The sequence below is a fragment of the Monodelphis domestica genome, chromosome 3 (genome assembly GCF_027887165.1).
Source record: "Monodelphis domestica isolate mMonDom1 chromosome 3, mMonDom1.pri, whole genome shotgun sequence".
Lineage (NCBI taxonomy): Eukaryota > Metazoa > Chordata > Mammalia > Didelphimorphia > Didelphidae > Monodelphis > Monodelphis domestica.
In genome coordinates this window covers 52,875,271-52,900,642 of record NC_077229.1, presented here as the reverse complement: position 1 = coordinate 52,900,642, position 25,372 = coordinate 52,875,271, and the positions used below count along the sequence as shown (strand labels likewise).

At 35.6% G+C, this 25,372-nt stretch overlaps 1 protein-coding gene across 1 annotated transcript in view; it reads left to right on the top strand.

Moving 5' to 3' along the window:
* SLC15A4 (solute carrier family 15 member 4) overlaps positions 1-24,331 on the top strand; it is a 38,927-nt gene extending 14,596 nt beyond the window's left edge. The window contains exons 3-8 of the mRNA XM_001378944.4: positions 4,718-4,886; positions 5,491-5,568; positions 6,354-6,522; positions 11,442-11,597; positions 14,079-14,237; positions 24,068-24,331. Of these exons, the coding sequence (XP_001378981.1) occupies positions 4,718-4,886; positions 5,491-5,568; positions 6,354-6,522; positions 11,442-11,597; positions 14,079-14,237; positions 24,068-24,216 (880 nt within the window). The 3' untranslated portion in view covers positions 24,217-24,331. The remainder of the gene's footprint in view (positions 1-4,717; positions 4,887-5,490; positions 5,569-6,353; positions 6,523-11,441; positions 11,598-14,078; positions 14,238-24,067) is intronic.
* The last annotated feature ends 1,041 nt before the right edge of the window (positions 24,332-25,372 follow it).

The window sequence follows — 25,372 nt, the reverse complement described above, 5'->3', positions numbered from 1 at the left end:
GGGTCAGAAAGACTATGAATCCAAATCTGACTTCCCAGATACTAACTCTGTGATTCAGAGCAAACTTAATCTCTGCTCAAATTTAAAATGATGGTAATAATAACACCTATCTCTCAGGGTTTCTATGAGGATCAAATGAAATAATATTTGCAAAACATTTAACATGTACCTGTCACATAATAGGCACTTAATAAATTCCTTGCTCACTTCCTTTTTTCCCTTCCTTTCTTCCCTTCCTCTCTCCCTTCCTGATGCGCTTCAGTGGCAGCATATGTAGTTGTAAGACCATTTGGAAAGATATAGATGAAAATAACAGCCGACTTGAGGTTGACTTTATCTCCTCTAAGCTAGTGGAAGGAATAAGAACCGATTCAGTAAGTAATGTCCAGTAAATGGTGACTCATAGCCAGAAAAATTAATGCATGTTTAGTAGCTGAAGAATTTATTTAGCATAAGACTGAATCTTATTCATTGGTAGAAAAACATTTTAGCAGTGGGGTTGGAGGGATGGGAGGAGAAGCATTTAAAGACACAATGATATACATAGCATGATCTCTGCCCCTGTTTTACCATGTGATAAGGTTGACAGAAGTTGCTGAGGGAAAATATAGTGACCTAAACCTACCAGTTACTTGTGTTATCTTTCAGAAAGTAGCATGTGACCTTCCTTATTGTTTTTGATGTAAGCATTTAAGAGTAGCCTACATCGTAGGAATTGTAGTCTTTTACCTAAGAATTGCTCAATTGTACATACAATGTCAATGTCAAAATTAGCCATATACCTAGTATATGGGGGAGGGAAAGGAATTGTGAAAATATTTGTATCTAACTTGCAAGTGGCAGCAACCCCATTACTTGCATCTATTGACTTCTCTCCTTTGCTGGGATTCATTTTATAGTTAAATAAGTTTACATGGCAGGAAGGAGAGGCAATTTAAGCTTGGTAATCTTCTCAGTATCAGTTTTTGATTTGTGGACCCAATGCTATAACTGAAGATTTTCTGTTTATTTTATATTGTGTTCATAGCCCAAAGTAAAGTTCTGGTTAAGGCATTCAACATATTTGTGTATGCATGTGAAATTGCATGCCCTCACATAGGTATTCCAATGGCTTAGTGGGTAGAGTTGGCCTCAAATTTAGGAAGATGTGGGTAAAAGTCTTGCCTCTGACTTTTATCATTGCATTTAACTTACCTGCTCAGTACTTCAGGTAACTCTCAAAATTATCGGTTGCAGAATATTTGCTTGTCCTCAGATTGGTAGAGATAGTTTCCTCACAGGGAGTTCCTCACAACAGTGAAATGACATCCCAGAACAAAAATAAATAAGCAAGCAAATAAATACTCATTGGGTAGCACAGATTAGATATATTACAGTATCTTGATGTAGTACAGTACAGATATAGTACAGATACTTGATACAGTATAGATTTTTCCATCAAAGGATGATTCTGTGAACATAATCCAAGAGGATGTAGTTACTAGGGAGATCTCATTATAAGGTAGTTTCTTCTCTAAGGCACCACTCCTTTTCTCCTTCCTTGGACTTTTGGTATATATATTTGAAGTTTAGAATAGATTAGAAATTATTAAAAAAATTGACATTGTAATGTAACCTGTATAGCTTCCTTCTCTTGGTTATCCCCAAGTTTTATATATATATATTTTAAACCCTTGTTTTCTGTCTTAGTTATCAGTTCTAAGACAGAAGAATGGGAAGGGCCAGGCAATTGGGATTAAGTGCCTTACTAACGGTTTCAGAGATGGGAATGTCTAAGGCTAGATTTGAACCCACGTCCTTCTAACTCTAGGTCTGGCACTCCATCCACTGTGCTACCTAGCTGCACCTCCATACATATTTAAAACAAAAGAATAAGATGATTTCTAGTGGGAATGATACATGTATTAGAATATAATTAGAATTACCTATACAGTATGATGCTTATTAAATGTATTTGTAGTTCATCGATTATTTTGGTAGCACAGTAACCTATTTGTCTGAAAGTCTTCTTCATAGCTGTGAATGGTGAATAACTGTAATGTCAACATTTCCCTCAGATAGGATACTACATATATGCATTGGAACAAGGAATAAAAATGTGAGAGCCGGTTCAATTCAGTTAACAAGTATTCATTAAGTGCGTGATGTTATACATTACCCTGAGTCAGACATAGCAAAGAAGAAAAAAAGACCAAAGCAAAAAGTGCTTTCAAAAGGGTGGTGTGTTTTGCTAATTTTTTTTCCATTTGTTTTAGTCTGAGGGAAAAGGAGACTTAATTGCATACAAAATTGTGGTTTTCCTTGTTGATTGAAGGAATCTCTTCCTTTTCATGCATGAGGGTCTGGAGAAGAGAGGGGGCAGCTTTGCAGGGAGGAGAATTCTTATTTTTTTTAATCTAACAAAACCAAAGAAATAATATGAGTGAAAGAATAAAAACTTTTGAAACAGCTTTTTGATTATTCCTTTTTGTTCCCCTTTGGTTCTCTTTATAATTTCCCCGTATATTTTCATTTTTAAAAACTCTTACCTTCTGCTTTAGGATGGATACTAAGTATTGGTTTCAAGGCAGAAGAGAAGTAAGGGTTAGGCATTAGGAGGTTAAGTGACTTGCCCAGAATCATTCTGCTAGAAAGTGTTTGAGACCAGATCCTGTCTCCATCCCTGACTCTACTTACTGAGCCCCCTAGTTGCCCCTATCTCTTACTTTCAATTTAAAAAACAGTTACAGCTGTTTTCACTTTAGCCTGTTTTCATATGTAATATTTTCCCATAGTTTTGTGTGTGTGTGTGTGTGTGTATGTGTGTGTTCCTCCAATTGGTCATTTGTAATGATGGTAGCTACTGCATTCAGTTACACTAATATATCATCATTAGTATAGCCATTTTTCTCATTTGGATATTTAACATTTACCTCTTATAGCCAGTAAACATTGAGGATGAAAAAGTATTGTTAATTAGTTAGCAAATATTTATTAAACACTTATTCTGTGGTAGGTGCTGAAGATAGAAATAAAAGTGAAACATTTTCTCTTTTTAAGAAATTTATAATCTCTAGGGAGAAAATATATACATAAGTATATATACATATATTTATATATGCGTATGTATGTAAAGTATACATAAAATATGTACAATGTAATTTTTTGAGGGAGAGGCCTGTATAGCTAGAATGATCATGAAAGATGTTGTGGAGAAGATAATTGAGTATCCTTAGCCAAGTCTAGCACTAATATGGTAAACCCCTGGAAGTGGAGGCCACTAGGCTGCCTAAAGAAAGATGAAGTGACCCAGGTCAGAGCTTCTGCACAGATGTAGAGATAAGTGATTTGATCATCCTGAATGAGATAGATCCAGTTTCAAACAAAAAGAGCAGAGAAAATAATACTTGAGCTGAATTTTGAAGTAAATAATGTGATTCTGAAAATCAAGGGTAAAATTAGTACATTTAAGATATGAAGGACACCTGTTACAAAGGCATGTGGGGGTAGGAGGTATAATGTTGTATTTGTGGAATAACATGGAGGCCAATTGGCTAGACCACAGAGTGGATGGAAGAAAGCACTGTATAATAAGGCTAGAAAGTCAGATTGGTACTAAGGTGCAAAATTTAATGTCATTTAAATTGCAGCCAAAAGTATGGCCAAAAAAATCTGCGATTTAAATGCCAAGCAGAAGAATTGCTATTTGATCTCTATAGCCATAGTGAGCCACTGGAATTTGTAGAGCAGAAGAGTGACTTAATGAGTACTGTGTTTTAAGAAACCCATTGTCATCTCTTTTGGGGATAGATTGCAGGTGGGGAGACACTTGAGTCAGAAAGATCAGTTAGGAGGCTATTGAATTTAATCTAGGGAAAAAGCATGACTCAGGATGGTGATGATGTATGTAGAGAGAGGGGAACAGATTCAAGAGATGTTGCAAAGGTAGAAGTAGTACGATTTGTCAACTAATAGGATATGTTGGGGTTTTAGGAATCAAGAATGATTCACTCAGATCATGAACCTTGTTACTGGAAGGCTGATGGTGCTCTTGAATAGAGCAATTCAAAAAAAGTATAGGTTTGAGGGTATGGGAGAAAATGAGAGAAGGCCTGGAATTGGATATAGAATTGGCATTAATGTGCTTTATGGTTTGCAATGCGCTTTTACCGGTATTACCTAATTTTTATCTTCACAACAACACTATGAGATAGGTGCTATTATTATCTCCTCTTTACAGATGAAGAAACAAAGACAGAGGCAGAGTCACTTGCCCAGAATCACAGTTAGTAATTGTCTTATGTTGGATTTGAACTCAAACCTTCCTGACTCCGGGGAGTTGGCTTAGGGTATCTGTTCTATACATTAACTAAACCAGAGAGGTGGACAGTCATCTAAAAGTAGAGAGATTGTCTTCTCCATAATGTAGAACTGTTAAAGCGGTTTTGGAGCTTCTTAATGATGACCGTTCTTACATAATGCACTTTTGCTATTGAGATCATTTCTTTGAAAGATGGTATAATATATATATATATATATATATATATATATATGTAGCCATAGGAAAGAAAAAGTGGGGCTCTTAACTCTTAGGGGGCACAGTGTAGTAAATATGAATGTGGAATCCACAAATGTATATAGTAAAATATAATCAAGAATATTCTATTCTCCAAACTTTTCTACATTCACTTAGCTATAGAACAATATTAAACTAATTCCTGTATTTTATTTCCCAAAGAGAAACCATTGGAGTATTTCAGCAGTCTCATAAACAAAGTCTATTTGATTCATGTAAAATGTCCCGTGGAGGGCCATTTACAGAAGATAAAGTGGAAGATGTAAAAGCCCTAGTCAAGATTATCCCGGTTTTCTTGGCTTTGATACCTTACTGGACAGTATATTTTCAAGTGAGTGGAAATAAGTAGAATAATTTGTTTCAATTCCCTATAAGGGCCATTCTAATCCTTTACCTTGTCTATAAAACAATACTTTAGATATAGATAGGTCTGTAGACCGTAGTTAACATAAGGAAACGAAAAGCTTAAGTCAGCCTGTTGGAAAAACCTTGATAAGAATCTTACCGAAACTTCATCTGTAATGTCATTGAACAGATATAATGTAATCCAGGAGTTATCTTGTCAACTTTTTTCAAGAAGTGTTGCAGAGCTTTCAATTCAGTTGTAGAAACCATAAAATTCACCTCTTCTGCTCAAATACTAGTTTGGCCCTTAGAGATTTTCTAAGCCTGTTCCTCTCATCTGAGGATGGTAAACATTAGTACTTTTTCAAAATAATTTTCTTCTTCCTATTTGGTTAATGTGCCTGATTCACTTGTTTTTCCTTCCTTTCATTTATTGACCATTTGCTATTTCATGAGTCATAGTTGAATCTATAATTGCTTAGACTGATCCCTTTTTTGTAGGGATTTATGTGGATATATATATCTGTAGGGGAATCATAATTGCATCTTTAAAACTTATTCTTAATGTCACATCTTTTTATTATACCTAGATGCAGACAACATATGTTTTGCAGAGTCTTCATTTGAGAATTCCAGAAATTTCGAGCATCACAACCACTCCACATACGGTAAATAAAGCCATACCTAGAAATTATATCAATTATGAAAATAGTTATTGTGTGGAAAAAATTCCTTCTTATTGCAACTCTTTTTTCTCTGTAGCAAACCTTTGTCTCTGTATCAAATTGGGATTATCAGTGCTAAGGAGAAAGAAAGGTATTCTAGGTGAATTGGTACATTTGCTTAGGTGCTATGGTTTTTTGATTTGTTTCTACAGATAAGGGTCAAAGTGTGGATTTTGCTATTAGGGAGTAGTATGTGGTATGGTTGTTGGTGGCATATTTGTAGTGGATTGCTAGCTGAGGCATGCTGTATTCCTTAGACATCTCTGCACATTGCCTGAACACTGGAGTAGGGTCAGCTAGATCATACCTGGTGTTGTTTAGTTTGGCAGAATAGTAGTAAATTGAGTTTGTGGTATTAATCATATCTCTTGTCTGGAGGATCATTTCTTTCATCTAGGTACCTGGACCTGAAGAAAAGCTGACATTTCACAAAAATGCATAGATGTAGTAGTGTTTCATAGAGTAAGAGCAAATTCATATAACTTAAGTGGCAATATGCATGGTACTAATTTGCTTTATTGCTAAATATTTTTTTTCCTACTTTAAAGTACTTGTTTCTTAACTGTACCATTATGAAGTAAATCATATATACTTGGTAGTAAGGTGACACAAACAAAATGTACTTGTTTCCAAGGATTTCTTCCTTGTTAAAAAAAAGATACCAATATAATTTAGATTTTGATAATTTAGATACCTTTGTACCTACTGTCTCCATTTTAATTGTCCAGTTTCCAGCAGCCTGGCTGACTATGTTCGATGCATTGCTTATTCTGGTCCTTATACCTGTAAAGGATAAACTGGTAGATCCTATTTTGAAGAGAAATGGTTTGCTGCCGTCATCTTTAAGAAGGATTGCAGTTGGCATGTTCTTTGTCATGTGCTCAGCCTTGGCTGCAGGTAAGAATATATCAGACTCACATTTCAGCCCTAAAGGAACTTTTTGCTTCAAATATCCAGCTCATATCAATGATGGTGGCAGGTGAGTGGCATGACAGTTTTGTGCCCTACTTAGTATATTCTCTAAAACTCATATTGTAGAATATAGTAATTTGACTCTATACTTTTAGGAAGGGGTAGAATAATATATATTAGGAAACAAAATGGGTTTTTTCTCCTCTTAAAGGAGAAGGAAACAAATATTTATGTACCTTATTTGGAAATTAAATTAGAAAATTCTCTGGAGACTGTAGCTTAATTTATAATTATTTATTAAATAATAAAAAGTAGGCCAGAGAAAAAGAGGATCTCCAGCCATTTGTGGACAACTGCCTTGCCTTTTCTGCCCAGAGCCTAGACCCAAGAGCTGGTACTACCTTCTAGCTCTGGATTCTCAGGAAAAAAATTCCCCCACTCCCTCCCCATACTACAATTTATATTCTTTGTGACTTTCTTTTCCAGAACTCCTTTAAACCTTTCTCTGGGTAAGAGTTAAGGGTCTTCTGGATGCCATAAGTCATGAGCCTTTTAGAATGGCTGCAGAGTGGCATGTCTACTTTTTTCTACCCTACTGTCTTAAGAGACTTGTTTACAAGATACACAAAAAGCTCTATCTCCTTTCTAATTCAACTAGAGGGTGAGGGAAGAAGCAAAGTTATAGATTCAATCTTAAGATTAAACCTTTCTCTCTTTAAAATCCATAGGTTGTCTTGGAGTGCCAAAGAAAGGGTACAGACTAGTGTTAAATCTCCACATTTCTCATTTGATCTTTGTAATAACCCTGGGAGGTAGTTGTTATTATTTCCATTTTATAGATGAGGAAACAAGCAAATAGAGGTTAAGTAAACTGCTAAGGGTCACATATCTCCTAAGTGTCTGAGGTCAGATTTGAATTCAGGTCTTTTTGACTCAAGGTCCAGCATTTTATTCACTGTATCACATCTGTGGCTTTAAGTCTGTTTATTCCTCTGGGAGATAGGCATAGTTTGTTGATGACAACAACAATAATAAATAACATTTATATAGATCTTTAAGGTCTACTAAAGTGGTTTACATCCATGACTTCATTTGAGTGTCAGTTCCATGAGGTATGTAGTACAATATGATTATTGCCATTATACAGATGAGGAAACTGAAGTTTAGAGAGATTAAGGGGATTATTCATGATCCAGGGTCATCTTGAACAAAAACCTGACTAATCTGGAGCACTACCTCTGTCCAGTAGAGAAAGTGTGTTAGTAAGTGCTTAAAGAGACTTCTGAAGAAGGAATGTTAATTTGTTGCAGAGGCTGGCTGGCTATGCTTAGTGCAATAGATGAGTGAAGTAATTCCACAGAGTTGTGATAGAACACTAAAGAAAACATTCTCTTTGTTCGCACCAAATGCAATTATGCCAGACTTTTATAAATAAGCTTATGTTCATGTACCTTGACTGGTTATCACTCAATTGTCTCTTATTTGTGTTTGGAATATTATTGTAGTAATATTTGGGGGTGAATATTCTCTAAAAATGTGAGGACATAAAAAATGAAAAAGATATCTCAGAATAACCAACCATTAATCATCCATTTTGAAGGACTTACACGTAGGAATGCTGCTGATTTACTATTTGACATAGGTTTGGAAGAAATTTGATTTTATTCGTGATGGCAGCACATAGATAAACCTTTTTATGCACATACTTGAAGGATCTATATCAGCATCAGGAACTCCACTAACTCAGATCTCTTGAATTAATAAGTTCTAGGGAGTTAGTTGTCTGATGCACAAAGTGATTAGGGAGTTTGCCCAGGGTCATACAGCGAATAAGTATTTGGGGTGGGATTTTGAACACAAATTTGAGGGAATCCAAGTCCACTATATCAGGGGTTCTTAACTTTAGGTTCTGTATTTTTATTTATAATTTTCTGTATTTTGTTTTGTACATGTAAAAAATTACTCTGAAAAGGAGTCTAGAGGTTTCACCATACTACCCAGGAGATGAAGGATACCGGAGGGGTTAAGAAACCCTTTGTACTACATTGAAGCACTCACTTCATTTGGATAGTGGATCATCACGTGGTGCAAACTTCTGTCCTGACTATCTCTTATTCTTGGTCAGCAGTGAGATTAATGGAAACAACAAATATAAACACATTTGTTCTGCAGAAGGATGTTTCTTATAGGCATGCCTTTTTGCTTGATTAAATTAATTTATTATATACATATAGTTACTCTTAAAGTTTTTTTTGTCTCTTGTCTTAGAATCAATACTAAGTTTCCTGACACCAGGCCTGTCTCTCAATCTACTGTGCCACCTAGCTGCCCCTACTAAGATGATTTAAAAGTTTTTTTTTGTAAGAAGGAAAGAGATTTCCTATGTTAATATCATATCAGGATTTTAGATGGTCTTTTTTTTTTTTTAATAGATGGTCTTTTAATTCCACAAAAAAATGTGTATGCCAAAAGAAATTTAGGGAAAGTAACAAGGTAAATAGTAAAAATGTACCCTGTTATCTGATGGATAGAGCTGAGGAAATATTTCACAGAATAACAGAATTGTAAGTGACCTTAAAGGGCCACCTTAACCAATCCATGTTAGACTTGTTCATACTTGACCCAGAATCCTTTTCACAATTGATCTGACAAATGGTCAGTTAGTCTAGTAAATGCTGAAAACTTGTGATGGAAAATCCTCTGTTACTTAAGGTGACCTGTTCTATATTTGGTTAGCTCAAATAGAACCTTTTTCCTCACATTAAGCTGACATTTGCTTTTTAGAAGTTTTTCTCTTGCCCTTAGTTTTACCCTCTAGGACTAAAGAACTAGTTTAATCTATTCAGGATGACAAACCTTGAAAGTATCTGTGTAAGAAGAATCTTTATTTTTCTAGATATCCCAGATAAAAAATGTAGTTATTATAAGGTATTTAACTTGGAAGACTGACTTTAGGGAAATATGTACATACTTAACATATATATAACATAGCACATAAAAATATATATGTAACTTGGTATTGTGTATAATTAAATGGTTCCTTTTTGTGTATAATTAAATGGTTCTCCCTTCAAAGAATTTCATTTGACTTCTGCCATAGAGCTTATCCATCTATACTAGAAATTAATGAATAGAGTCCTGGTTGGATGGCATCAACTTCCACAGGTTTTCATCCCAAACATAAAGGGCTTGTGCGAGTGGAATAATCTAGTCAAGCATCTATGTTGACAAATAATTCATGTCTTGGTTTTCAAGTTTGAACTGAATCACGTTTGGTGGTAGTCCTGTGCAAAGTTATATCTGACAGTTTTTCTTTTATTTAATTTTTTGATGAGGAAAGAAGGGAGTAAAGAGCATGTATTAATGGAATTAGATATATCATCAGAAAACCATTTCCAGAAGTCAATTAAAAGTAGCATTTTTTTGATTTACTAATTTCTTGAGGTTATAGTATATATTGCATATCCTTTTACCATTTTCTCTTTCCTTTATTATAAAGTATCAATTCTCAGTTAGAATTGGAATAAAGAGAGATTCTAGACTACCTAGCCCACCCCTTTCTTTTATTACCCTGTCCTAAACAGCAGCTTTTTACCATGTATACATACATATAAGTAGATAGTATATTATGAAATTGCTTCACTTAGTAAAATTTAGATCTTCTGATTCTCTAATGAGAATTTCCAATGAATTTATGAATTTAAAAGTGTTAAATTTTATTTATATTTCAGACTGAATGTTTAATTGGTGGTTGTCAGGGATTTAATTTCTCAATCTCAAAATGAATTACTAAAGTAGAATGGAAATTATGGTAGTTTATTTTTACAGTAGAGGGAAGATATGAGAGAGAGAGAGAGAGAGAGAGAGAGAGAGAGAGAGAGATTCCTTTGAGCCAGATAGAAATTCTTATGCCCCAGTCACAGGAAAGTAGTTGTTCTTGGAGGACAAGGAAACTAAGTCACCCTTTCACTCGCCATGGCAGTCTGAGATCTCCTACATGAGATTCTCCAGGGATCCAGTTCCACAGCCAAGTGTCTTCATTCCAAGTCTGAGTGTCTGTCTTCCAGTCTCTCCTCAGATGTCTCTCTTCACTTCAACTCCAAGTGTCTTCTTCCAGTCCAACTACAAATGACTGAATGATCTTGAATAAATCCCCATGTCCCACTGTTTCTTCTATTTAAAGATCTTTTTCTCTTGTGTCCCCTCCCCTAAATTTTACATCTCTCATTCTCAGCAGAAGCTCCTCTCCAGGAATGCCCACTCAATGTATGAAATGGGTGTTCACACCTTTTGTGGTTAGTTATACCTTTTGTGGTTAGTTAACACCTTTTGTAGTTAGTTAACACCTTTTTTGGTTAATTAACACTTTTTGTAGTTAAAATGGGTGGATCTACTTTAAATACCGAGTTAACACTTTTGGGGATTAAAATCTAAAAATAGACAAGGGGTTACAATTTAATCTTCACAATAAAGGAAGAGCTAACTAAGTACCTTCATTGTTACAATCAGGGGATAGCCAAATCCAATCTTCACAAAAGATAGATTTTTCTTTGGATCTCTGCTTCCCTATATGTCAGAGAATGCTTTTTGAAGATTAGAGGAAGAGAGAGAAAGAGTACTTTCTAATTGGGTACATAATTTTTTTCAGTTAAAATGGCAGTAAGAAAGTAGCATGAGAAAAGTAGAGTAAGCAATAGAATATTATTCCAGAAATGACCAGTACTACATGTTAAGAAATCTGAGTGACTAGCATATAACTACTTTTTTAATTTTAGTTTTGATATATAATGCTTATACGAAAAAGAAGTGGGGCTAGGTAAAGATTATTAGTCATTTTCTTCTGCTTCTAAGTATCATTTACAAACAAATGAACAAACAAACAACCCTTGCATTTTTAATTCTAGGAATTTTAGAGAGTAAAAGACTGGACCTTGTGAAGGAGAAAACAATTAATCAGACGATTGGAAATGTCATCTACCATGCTGCTGATTTGCCAATATGGTGGCAGGTTCCACAGTATGTGTTGATTGGAATGAGTGAAATTTTTGCAAGTATAGCCGGTAAGTCTTGTTACAAAATCAGCAAATGGACTCTAAATATCTTTACAAGTTTACCCATTGAATTTTTGCAAATTATTGCAAACACATTAAGGCCTATTGTCATACCTCCATGTTGTCCCTTAAAATGTATGTTTAAAAAGGATTTTTATAAATTCTCCTGTCATACATATATAACTTTTTAGCCAAAGAAATACCCTTGTCTTTTGAGTTAAGTTTTGAAGTTTGCTCTTATTTTTAATGCATAGTTTTTGATTAAATAAGTATATCAGATGTAAAGAATTTTTTTACTCTTACAGTATGAGTTATGTTGGGGGAGGGGATATTTTATCCAGGTAGAAAATATGCCCCCTGTTGGGTATCCTTTTGTGAATGTTTTAATATTTGATAGATTATACACTCTTTTAAAAATCACATGCTTATGCCTGGATTCCCCTGTAAATAGATAATAGAACTTTTCTAAATTTAATCACCACACTTTACCAAAACTTGTTTGCAGGTTCCACTTGATTAATGCCAACCTGTATTAATGCCAACTTGTAGCTGCTCTACAAGTAAGTCTTAGGAGTGGTATTTTTCCCTTATATAAAAGGTGGAAAGAATATTTGTTTGGAAAATTGACTGATTTCCCTTATTGAAAAGAATGGAATATTAATTAGCAAAACAAAACAATAGACATCAAGGTTTTTGATATGTTTGGGACGGTAATGACTTGATTTTTCTCTTCTATAAATTTACTCATGGTTTAAGGAAAGGCAAGAAATTAGACTTTGAAACCTTTCCACCAGTTTGTAAGACTCAGCACTCTTTAAAAATGAGTTTTTAGCTGAATCTTAACACTAGTAAGAAGATAGTGAGAGTACTCCTAGATAGTACTCATCTGCATAGAGGATTTCACTACAGGATCCTTTGTTCTCCACTTTCCCAGAGACCAAATACCAAGGAAAGGCATTAGGACTTTGCACAATTAGATTTGATAACATTCAGCACATTATTTTTTCTGAATAATATACGTATTTTACATTTTTTGCTTCTAAAAGTAATAAAAAAATAGGTGGCCTCTTTATCTTTAAGTCAGGAAGTAGTTTAGGGATTATAGAAAGCTGAATCAAGAGCAAAACTTTATCCTTATTTTTAAAACATTCAGAAAAAATTACCATGTGTACAATATTATAAACATCCATTTCTTGAAATATTACATAATGATGACTATGTACCTGGTCCATGATTATCAGCTTGCATTGTACCAAAAAGAAAGGAGACTTTGAAAGGTCAGTTTTTGTATCTTAGCCCACATCCTTAAAAGCTGAGCATTTGACCTGTGGTTGGAGATGATGATCCCCAAGGTTGAGTACTTGGCCCTGTTTAGCATTTGTGTCACTGACTTACATTGAGGCATAGATTATTATTAATGTTTATTAAATTTACAGTTGACACAAAGCAGAATCCTCGATGAAAAAGTCAGGGTTCTAAAAGGATCCTGCCAGTTGAGGGACCAGGGCTAAATCTGAGAAGATGAAATTAAAGAAGCATAAATTTAAAGTTTTCCATTTGAGCTAGCAACAAAAAATTTATAATTATTTCCAAATGGAATGTTACCTTTTGATTGATAGCTCTTTTGTCCTCAGCTTTGTGTTGTATGCTTGCCTTGCAAATTCTCTTTTACACAGTTTGAAGAAGGTCTAGAGATTTAGTATATTCTTAAGATTAGTCTGAGCCATTTGTATTATGTGGTAACCAAGAAAGACAATGCATTCTAAGGCTGCCTAAGAAGAAGCTTAACAATAAAAAGGGGATAGCCTTCCTTTATTCTGCTCCAGTTAGACTATATTTGAGTGCTACAGGTTAGGCAAAACACCAGTGAACTTGAGAGCTTCAAGAGGAAAGCATCCAGAATGACTGGTGGCCTCTTTAAGAACTAAATAAAGCTGAGTCAAGCAAGAAGATGGCTTCACTTCATTCCATATGAGGATCAGTTGAAGTAAATGGACATGCTTATCTTGGAAAAGAGAAGCCTTAGGGGAAGGGACATGAAATTTTTCTAATTATCTGAAGGGACTGCCATATAGACTTGTTTGCTTTGGCACCAGAGGTTCAAAGAATAGCAATGAATAAACACTGAAAAGAGGTAAATTTAGGCTTCATGTCAAGAAAACTTCCTAATGGTTAGAGCCATCCAAAAGTATAGAGGTGAATTGAGGGTTCTTCAAATATAGACTGTCAGATCTCTGCCAGGCATGTATTCCCCCCCCCCCCCAATTTGGTTTAAACTTTATGGCTTTTAAGATTCCTTCAGATCTTTAAATTTTGTGACTAGTCTTGAAAAGTAGTGATGGTCCATTTAGAGCCCTTGATTATAATGCAGTAGACTTATGTAGAAAATGAACTTAACTTTTGAAGATTTTTTATAGGTGTTAGTTCTATTAGGCCAACATTTAATTGCTTATATTCTGTGCTTTTTCTCTGTTGTTTTTTTTTTAATAGGGTTGGAATTTGCATATTCAGCTGCTCCAAAATCTATGCAGAGTGCCATAATGGGATTATTCTTTTTCTTCTCTGGAGTTGGATCATTTTTTGGCTCAGGATTGTTGGCATTAGTATCGGTGAAAGGCATTGGATGGATGAGTAATCACACAGACTTTGGTAAGGATGCTTTGTTGGGTCAAGTCTCTTGGGTAATCTGCTGCCAGCCCTTAATGAAAAGGCAATATTTCTTGTAATGTGACTTGCCTTGCAGAAATTGTCCTGGGCCTTGATATTTTATACACAGATGTTCATTTCCCAAAGGGTTGGTGGTAGATAAAGAGTGAGAGCATACAAGTGTAGACTTAACTAAGTACAAGGATATAGTGCTACATATTTCCTTTATAGGTAAACTGGCTTACTTAAAATATTGATCTCTTGTAATATTTATTGGGAAAAGGAAATAGGATTTGGAAAACAGGGGGATAATTGGGAGGTTTGTATGAGGGTGAGGAGGAGTTAAGGGGAGAGAGGAAAAACTGCTTGGTGATGCAAGGGAGGGAGATGCCCACTGCTGAGAGGAAACAGGAAGGGTCCGATAAGGTCTGTTTTGCCTTGATGACTGAACTGATTTTCAGCTCCCTCTATGACCAGAAAAGATAGTCCACTTATCTGACTGCGAATTCAAATAATATAAAGTTTAAAAACTAGTTGGGATTGGAGTTTTTTCTTAGCTTCAGACCTGAGGCCAGGCCCCAGAGGCTGGCGGAAAGTTTGTCCCACTCCTGTCTACTCTCGTCGTTCTAATTCAGAATCTTAGCAGTACACAGAAAGCAACAAGGTCTGACCTTCAGAGATGAATGGGCCTGAATCTTCGGGCTGAACCAAGAAGAGCATGCCACTCCAGACAGGCTGAACAAGCTCCTCTCTCCTCCAACACCAGGCAACCAGTCCCACATGGCAGGAAGGAAGTACTAGTCACAAGACCCCACTGCCACTCCCAGTTGGGCCCTTCCCCCACAAACTGTCACTCTTGTTTCCTTTCCACACTCTCTAAGAATGTTAGTTGGTTATTAGTACCATAAAGTACTATAGATAACATTATATTGCTTATAATGTAGGTCAACATTTTTTATTACCTGTAAGTCAAGAATGTCTAGGCACCCTTCTCTGTTAGAAATGGCAACTTTGTTAGCTTAAAAATGGAACATCATGATAGCTGGACATTTTGCCCCTAAAATGGTCAATTTAACTTTTTCTTGAAGTTTTCAAATGAATCAGAACCTGGTATCTCTTGAGGCAGCCCTTTCTACTTTGAGATATTCTAATTGTTAGTTATTTTTTATGTCAAGCCTAAATTTGTTTCTTTGTGATTTCCACCCGTGGTTTCAATACCTTCCGGAGCCAAATAGAAGTCTAACCCCTCTTCCCTGTGACAGTCCTTCAAATACTTAAAGACAAATATGTCCTCTCCCTAAATCTCTCCATTTCCTTCAGCTAATCCTCTTGGCAAGACTACCATCCTCACTGCCCTCCTAAGACCTTTTTCTAGCTTAAGCAGTGTTCTTCCAAAAAAATAGTGTCCAGAACTGAACACAATACTCTAGATACTGCCTGATCAGGACACAGGCCATCATGATTATAGCAGCCACATTCCATGTTGCAGTGTTTCCAGTCCCCAGGCAGAGTACCTGGCACTTAGTAGGTACTTAATAAATATTTTATTGATTGATTCACTTCATGTAGTCTAAGATCACATTATTTTTCTTGTTGATTATATGCTGTTCTTTTTTTACCATTCTTTTGACTCATTAAAACTCCTAGGTCCATTTCACTTGTCCTTTATGAATTGATTAGTTGAATCAAAATGTAGGGCTTCATACTTATCACTGTTAAATTTAATCTGAGTACAATCATCACTCAAGTTGTAGAAAGGACACTTATAATTTCTCCAAGTGTTTAGTCAGCTACAGTATATTTTGATACCCATGTTTTATTTCTCACTTCTGGGTATAGCCAGAAGCTGGCACTTCTTCCACAAATTTTCTTAATATTATCTTTTCCCCCAGTATGAATTTAAGGGAGTTTTAATAACAATAAATGCTGCCTGGTTATGGTTCTTGTAAAGTCTTTTAAAACACTTATAGGTGGTGAGGTATATAAAGATAATAAATACATGGTATATCCTTGGGTGCATGTGAATTTTTGGTGGAACTAGGAGTCTCAGATCACTGTTGGTTTATGTTTACTTGATAATGAACTTTGGCCAAGGGTTGGGAGATAAATGGGAGATATCTTAAAACACAACATTCCCCAAACTAAACTCATCTTTCCTCTCAACCCCTCTATTCTTACAAATTTAACTATTTTTGTTCTTTCATGTCTCTCAGTTCATAACCTTGGCATTATACTCAACACATTCTCCCTCACCCTACACATTCACTTAATTGTCAAATCTTGCTTTTTCTATCTTTAGAACATCCCTCAGATCAAACCCCTTCTTTCTACCCTATGTCAGATATTCATTGCCTCTTGCCCAGATTATCGCACCAGCTTCCAAACTGGCCTTCTTGCTTCTCTCTCTACTTTAGTCTATCCTACATACTGCTGCCAAAGCAGTTTTCCTTAAGCATGTCTCTTCCTCTGCTAGCTCTGGTGGCTTCCTTTTGTTTCTAGGATAACCTCCTTTAATTAGCATTTTTTAAAAAACTTGCTTTCTGGCTTAGAATCAATACTGTGTATTGGTTCTAAGGCAGAAGAATGTAAGGGCTAGGCAGTGGGTGTGGAGTGACTTGCTCTGGGTCATACAACTAGGAAGTGCTGAGGACAGATTTGAACCCAGGACCTCCTGTTGCTAGGCCTGGCTTGCCTTTTTTTTCTTTTTCACTTTATTTATTTTTAAATATTTTTCAATGGTTACATGATTTATTTTCTTTCCCTCCCCCTTCCCAGAACCGACAAGCAATTTCACTGGGTTGCATAAATGTTATTTGATACCTATTTCTGTAGTATTTTTTTTTGCTATAGAGCCATTAAAAAAATTTTTTTTTAAGACCTAAACCCCAAATCACATACCCATATATACATGTGATAAGTGATGTCATTTGTTTTGCTTTTCCATTTCTACTTCCATAGTTCTTTCTCTCAATGTGAATAACATTCTTTTATACAAGTCCTTCAGGAGTGTCCTGGCTTGTTGCATTGCTACTAAGTAGAAAAGTCCATTACATTGGATTTTTCCAGTGTTTTACTTTGTATGTACAATGTTCTTGTGGTTTTGCTCATTTCACTTTGCATTAGTTCATGGAGGTTCTCCCATTTCATATGGAAAGTCTCCAGATCATCAATCCTTACAGCACAATAGTATTCCATCACCATATTTGTTCAGCCATTCCTCAATCAAAGGACATCTCCTCATTTTCTAATTTTTTAAGCCTGGCTTTCAATTCACTAAGTCACTTCGATAACCCCTTCTGATTAGCTTTTAAAGCCCTGTATGTATATCCTGTCCCCAACCTATCTAGTCACATTGGGTACTATTTCCCTGCCCATGCTTTGCAGTCTAGCTAAACAGGCCATGTCTATTCCTAATGCACATCATACTCCTTTCTTGCTTGCTTTATAGTGATTGCCTTACATGCTTGATGTTCTTCCTCATATTTTTCTTCCTCTAGGATGAAATTCAAGCACTCTCTTTGTATAGGAAATCTTTAATGATCTTTTTACTAGTGTCCTTCCTAACTTGTTTTTAACTACTTTGTAAATATTTGTGTTTACTTTATGTTGTATATTTCTTTATATGCACTTGTTTTCCTCCTTATTTGAAAATAAGCTCCTTCTGAAGAGTAGAAATGGTTTCATGCTGTATACTTGTATCCTCATACTATATCTGACACATAATAGGCACTTAATAAATACCTGTTGAGGGGGCAGCTGGGTAGCTCAGTGGATTGAGAGCCAGGCCTAGTGACAGGAGGTCCTAGGTTCAAATCTGGCCTCAGACACTTCCCAGCTGTGTGACCCTGGGCAAGTCACTTGACCCCCATTGCCTACCCTTACCACTCTTCTACCTTGTGGCCAATACACAGTATTGACTCCAAGATGGAAGGTAAGTGTTGGCTCTCTCAGAGGTGAGAGAAGCCACAAGGTGGGAAGATAGAGACAGGATAGAAGTTTTGATACCACGAGGGAAGTGACGGAGTCCTAATAGAGATATGAGGTGGTCAGGATGAGTCTTTATTAATTATCAATGAGCCACAGCTAAGCTCTGATCAAAGGACCAATTCTGTAGGCTTTTCCAGTCCTGAGATCCATACCACGCAGGTCAGAGAGGTGAATAGAGAAAGATTAAAGATGGAGCTTGGCCAGAGGCCAAGCTCCTGCAAGGACAGCCATCAGGTAGCCTGAAAGAGAAGGAGAGCAGAGAGCAGAGAGAGCGAAGGCGGAGCTTGCTGGGCTAGATATAGTTTTTGATATGCAAATATACACAGTACATAGGGATGATTCTCATTGGTTAATGACAAGGCATAGGTGTGGTTTCTCTTAACCAGGTGAGAACAAAGAAACCTGTTTTCCCGCCTAACCTGGGAGAAGCTGGGGTCAAGGGTCAGAGGCCTTCCTAGCCATGAGCACTACTGAGCATGCCCAAGACTGAGCAATCTGCACATACTGTTTTCCCCTTGCCCATAGCCAGGGGGCGGACTGCTACAGTAAGGGTTTAAAAAAAAAAAGAAATACCTGTTGATTGACTCATTTATTAAGGCTCCAAAACTTTAAGCAACCAAATATGTTCTCTATACCTTTTCTTACAAGCAAATTGTTAGTCAAGTAATCATTAAAGATACCCAAATATTAAATATAGTGGTACCAAATCTCAACCTCAAATTGAGCTTATACTTTTGATCCATACAAAGAAGTACCTGGAAGTTATGTGATGCTAACTCTCCTGGTCTCAGGTAAGCCAAAGATTTTTTTTCTGAAATAGTAGAATGGGAACCACAATAGTTATTTACCTTTGGTGCCTTTGGTCATAGATATCTTTGTCCTCAGTAAACATTATGTACTTGTTTTGTGCCAGGCATTGTGCTAAGGACTGGGAATACAGATTAAAAAAGAGAACTATCCCTGTCCTTCAAGAGTTTACAGTCTAATGGGGGAAGACATAAAAAGGAAGCTGAAAAGCAAGGGCCAGAAGGTGGAGGGAAGGATTTGGGCATGATAGAGAATCCAAAGAAGCCCCAGAGTAGTGCATTCACATTGGAAATGAAGAGATGTCTTTGCTGAGCCCCCTTTTCTAATGCAGGTGTTAGAGTTCTTGGGTCTTCCCTGTAATCATAGTGGCAGAGACTGAGTGAGGACCAGGCTGATGAGATCTTGCAGAATGATATTTCCTTGGTCATGGTGGAGAAATCAGCAAAATATCAAAATAGAGGAGTCAGGTGGACAATAAGTTGTGCTGAGGTTTCTACGTATGTGGAAGCTTGAATGGAAACATACCTGAGATGAATCCTCTAACTTGCCTAGAGCTTTAACCATTGTAGCATGTTTCTATTTACCTAGTGAATAAGACTGATGGACAGAGGAAAACTATTCTGGGAAGGGGCTAATTTAGAGGGAAAAACTCCCAGATGCTTTCCCAACCTGATTCCTTACCTGAATCATTCAGTAGGAATGTACAATTACCAGGATGGGAGCTGTATAAAGACCTCTTCACTTTATAGTTGATGAAACAGGCCCAGAATTACCATGTTTACTTATCCAAGGTCATGCAGGAAGTCTATGGCAGAGCTGTCTCCAGGACTCAGCATCATTTCTACTGTATGTTGCTCTCTTCCAGGAGGGAGTTGAGGCCTTCATTTAAATGGACTCATTTTTAGAAAAATAAAGTGTGGCAGAGTAGTGCACTTTGATGTGTAGTTTTTTCCTTTGTGATTATCCCTGTCTGATAAGTACCCTTTTTTTCTCCCTTCACTTGTATTGAAGTATTGTGGGTAAAAGCAGTCAACTTATGAAAGAAATGATTTCCCTTCCTTTCCTTCCCTTTCAGAACTTATGGAACATTTTCTTCTTCCTAGATTCTGTCCTCTGTTTCCCATTCTGTGTGCAACTATCACAAGTTGTGAAAGAGCATAAATTCACATCAGACTCGACAGAATTCAGTATACAAAGGAGATCTAAATGTCAAGGTCCTCTGTTAAATTCTTCCACACAATTACATTGCACAGGATTTAGAAAAGTCACTAGTTTCATTTGCAATGGAAACCTATGTTCATGTCTCAGTGGAAAAGTATACTATAGATTCTCTTACAGTAAGAGACTAGAAATCCATTTGGTTGGTGGTGACATTATATTTGATTTTTTCTTTGGCACATTTGATATGTAAACTCATCCAGGTGTGTAAATTTAGCATCAGGATCCACAGTCAAACTCTCCCACTTTCCCCACTGTCAGAAAATGCTTCCTGCTCTGTAATTTTTGAGTACCTTAATGCCCCAGCAATCCAAACCCTTAGTGTATGCATTCATATTTGCATTCCTCCACTTTGCAAAGAAGGGAGGTGTATTTTCTCCTCTCTTTGAGGATAAACTTGATTACCATAATTATGCAGAATTCAGTTTTATGTTCATTTTAATTGTTCTTTACCATTCACATTGTAATTATACATATTGTTTTGCTGATTATGCTAATTTCACTTTTGTATCAGTACATATCTTCTGCTTCTCTGTATTTTTCATGGCATATTATATTTCTACATTTCGTATTTGATGATATCAGTTTTGTTTTCTAGTTTCCATTTCAAAAGATGCTATTTATACCTTTCTTTTTATCTTTGGTGTCCACAGAGTATGATGCCAATAAAGATTTAGCAATTTTACTTCCTGATCATTTAGAAATGGTTAAGTCCATTTCTGAGTATAATTTCAAATTACTTTCCAGCATAGTTGGATTATTTCACAGTTCTACCAACAACATATTTTAATATGCCTGTCTTTCTATAGTTTCTCCAGTACTATTTTCATATTTTGCCAACTTCTCTAATTTGCTGGGTGTCATTTTATTTGCATTTTTCTTATTAACATTAATTGGAAAATCTCTCTGTTGGATAATAGCCCTAAGTTACCCATATATTTTAAGTATCAGGCAGATCTATATCAGAGATTTTTCATGCAAGATTTTTTTTTTTGGAATAAAGTTTTATCCTACTTATATCAGTTTTGTTCATGTAAAATCCATTTTGTTCATGTAAAATATAATAAAAATTATATTTTATACTTTTTGAACATATCTAAGCTTTGGTTAAGAATTCTCTTAGTCATAGCTATGATAGCTATCTGACAGTTTTCTTAGATTTTTAAAAATTTATTTACTGATGTTTTTGTGCCAAATTGTCGAATCTTTATAGTTTATAAAGTTGAATATAGTTGCCTAAATGTCAGGCACCTATGGCTCACTGGTTAAGAGCCCTGGGCCTGGAGTTAAGAAGACTTGAGTTCAAAACCAGCTTCAGACATTTCCTAGCTGTGTGACCCTGGTCAAGTCACTTAACCTCTGATTGATTGACAAAAGGATCCACTGAATCCACAGGAGAAGGAAATAACAAACCATTCTAGTATCCTTGTCAAGAAAACTCAACAGAGTTGAACATCTCTTGTTCATTGGGTTAGAAAGAATTGGACATGATTGAATGATTGAAAAATGGCAATAACTATCATTTATAAAAAATAATAATTTTGTTTCTTCTTTGCCTTTGATTATTTTCTCAGTTTCTTTGTCTTCCTAGCTTTTCTAGAATCATTTCATATAATAGAAGTGACAGTGGACCTTTTTGACTTATGATTTAAAGGCCTCTAGTGTTTCTCTATTACAAGTAGTGTTTACTCTTGGTTTTATAGGGATATTCTTTAGCCTTTTAAGGAATGCACCTTTTATTCCTATACCTTTGAATGTTTTTAACAGAAATTAGTGGTATATTTTGCCAAAAGCTTTTTTTTTTAATCTGTTGGTATAATCATATGATTTTTATTTTATTTTTTTTGTTATTAATGTTGTTAGGTTTGTAATTTTCCTAATCTTGAATCAGTCCTGCATTCCTGATTTAAATTCAACCTAGTCATGGTGTATAATAATCCTTTTGAATATGTTGTTGTGTAGCTCCTTTACTGATTTTATTCAATATTTTTGCATTCATATTTATTGGTGATATCAGCTTATTTTATCATTCCTGTTTTTCAGATACCTTATATTTTCCTCAATTTTTTTTTACAATCTTTTGGCTGTTTCTATTATGTCCTGTGGTCTCCCCTGAACTCTGATTGCTCTATTCTTTACTAGGGATTCAATCACTTTTGGTGAGGTTTTCCATCTTCTCTTCTAAGATGTTTATTTTTCTTTTACTTTTGCTCCTAATCTGTTGCATTGATTTCCTTTTCTATTTTTTCACCCATACCAAATGATATAGACAATTTGATATATTTTGCTATTTGAAGGACTAAATTTAAATTCTCTTCATTCTCTCATTTTACTCTCCTTTAATAATATTTTTTTTGTGATGCCAGACTTTTTCCCCCTCCAAATGAATTTTATTGTTGTTTTATTTACATACCTCTGTAAAGCATCCCCTTAGTTATTTGTCATAGCACTCTTATCTGTAAATTAATTTAGGTTAATTGACATGGCCCACCTATGAGGATTGTGACCAGTTATTTAAGTTGCTCTTTATGTCTTTGAAGAATATTCTTCACTTGTATCTTGAGTATATCTTTGTAGACTCTGATATTTCATACATTTTTTAGCTATTTTGAATAAGATTCCTTTCTAGATTTTGCTGTTCCTCTTGCTATATAAAAAATGATATTGTTTTTGTGGGGTTTATTTTTTATCTTACTACTTTCCAGAAGTTATCGTCTCAATTAATTTCTTTGCTTATTTTTCTAGGATTTTGTAAGGATGCTACCATATCACCAGTAAATAGGGATTTTTTGTGTGTGTCCATTTACCTGTGTTCATATTTTTAATTTTTTCTTTTATCTTAATGCTATCATTATCATTTGAAAATTGGGGAAAATTAAAGTTATTGGAATTCTCTTTGTCTAAATTTTATTAACTTAAAATTTTATTGAAGCTTTATTCCACAAGGTATTAAGTAATGGAAAACTTTTAACTTTGATTTTAAAATACTTAACCTATTTAGCTAAGATTTATGGTTATTATTTGAAAACTTACTGGTTAGTGATCTTGGTTTACTGACAAATCATAACATTCCTTTTGTACTTAAAGGGTGTTTGATTTTATTGGTGTAGATATACTTTGCACCAATGCAAATGACAACCACTTTGTGATTCCTAGATGGTCTTTCAGAGTCGTTATGACTGAACACCTTAGCCAGCCCAGTGGGAAGTCTCTTTGAACTTAGTGTATCGACCATTTTGGAAACATTTCCTAGGACTGGCTTAAGCTTTTGTTCCTTGGATGTGGCAGTTAGGATTCTAGGGTCACTTCTATACTACCATGAAGCACCAGAGCAGGGTTTTCATAGGGTGGAGAGGCATTCATGAAATTCTTGACATTCATAAATGGCCATTGTGAAGGCTTAGTATTCTTCATAAACTTTATTTTTACTTATCTAATGATATTTTCTTAATAAAATCAGTCTGGTCAACAAAACTAATCTTTGGTTAGTTGGGTGCTATAATTAACTGTTTTTTAAAAGTATTTGACTTCAATTTTGTTTACTTAGAAAACTTTAAATAAGCTTTAGAAGTCATTTATCATGTTACTTCTTTTCTTGTAAAATCTTATTTGTGATATTTTCCAGCTGGCTGAAATGGCCTCTTTTATAAATTAATCAGTCTACCAGTGTTTATTAAGAACATACTTTGAGCCAGGTACTGAGGGTAAGAAGAGAATTATACCTCCTGCTCTTGAGGAACTGGGGTATCTCCTGCTTTAGGAGACTTCTTATATGAAGCTCTGTCACACTCAGCTGACTCACTCTACTACCCTCTCTCTAGGTAACATTAATGGCTGCTACTTGGACTACTACTTTTTCCTGCTGGCTGCTATCCAAGGAGTTACTCTCCTGCTTTTTCTGATTGTCTCTGTGAAATATGACCGGCAACGATCTCGGGCTAATGGAATGCTTGTTAATGGCAAGTCCTGATACTCCCTGACCTGTGTATACACTGTGAAACTACCTTGACCTTGTGGATTTTTAGTGTACTGCCCAGCTATGGATTGGAGAAGAGGTGCCATTAAATGCACAACAATTTGTTCTACCTGTGTCTACTGTAATTTCTTTTTTGGTGAGCTGGGAAACTCTTTTCGTTCTTATCCTACATTATGAACCCCTTTCAGGTTTCTTCAGTAAAAGTATGTCATTCATCATATTTGAAGGAGGTACTTTGAAAATTCATACTTTGTCCAACCTCCAACCCCTTCTCCACTTATGGAATCAACATCACTCCACTGAAAATATTATTTAGTTTAAGAATTTTATTTCCACAGAACACCTAGGACTATCATTGCATCGGAATTTTTCCCTTAGCAGACATATGACATTATTGATAACCCAAGTATCTCAGCTAAGTTGTCCTAGCAGGGAGACTTTTTAGATAGATTGTGGCTGTCTAGATAGCCCTAGCATGCAGATTGTCCAGTCATACAGTAATTGTGTATGAATCTGTATTGTTGATTTAAATGTATTGAAAAATGTATATTCCTTGGGAGGTAAATTCCAAACCTTATACAGTTCTTCTCAATTGGAACTAACAAGTCCTCTTCAGCTTTCTAAAATGTTATCTTTTGACTTTTGAGGCTCCAAATTTTATTGTTTTCAGTCCTAGAAATTTATGTTTTTCAACCATTCAGTAAGAATTTCAGTTTAGGTAAATAAATCAGCCCCCTGAAGCTCAGATATGTTTGAAAATGTTGAAATCAATCTACTACTCCTGTCATTGTAGATTATGGAAATTTCAGAAACTTAAAAAATTCAAACTCAGTACAAGTATATCATATATAATATTACATGGATGATGTCTAGAAATGTGTTTTACAGAGGGTAAGGCTTTGTACATACACATATACATTTATGTAGGACGGAGTCACAAGTAAATTCATTTTCAAGAGGGAGCATTTGTTTCTTAATATGCCAGTCTTGATTTCCCCAGCACTGAACAGCAGGACCAGTGGAATTCAGTGGGAATTAGGAATGTGGAGAATCATAGTTGGAAATGCAGAAAGTCATACCTTGGCTTTCTGCATTTGAAACTAATACTCCCCCCCCCCCCCCACCCCCCAGCCCAAGTTTATCAGTAAAA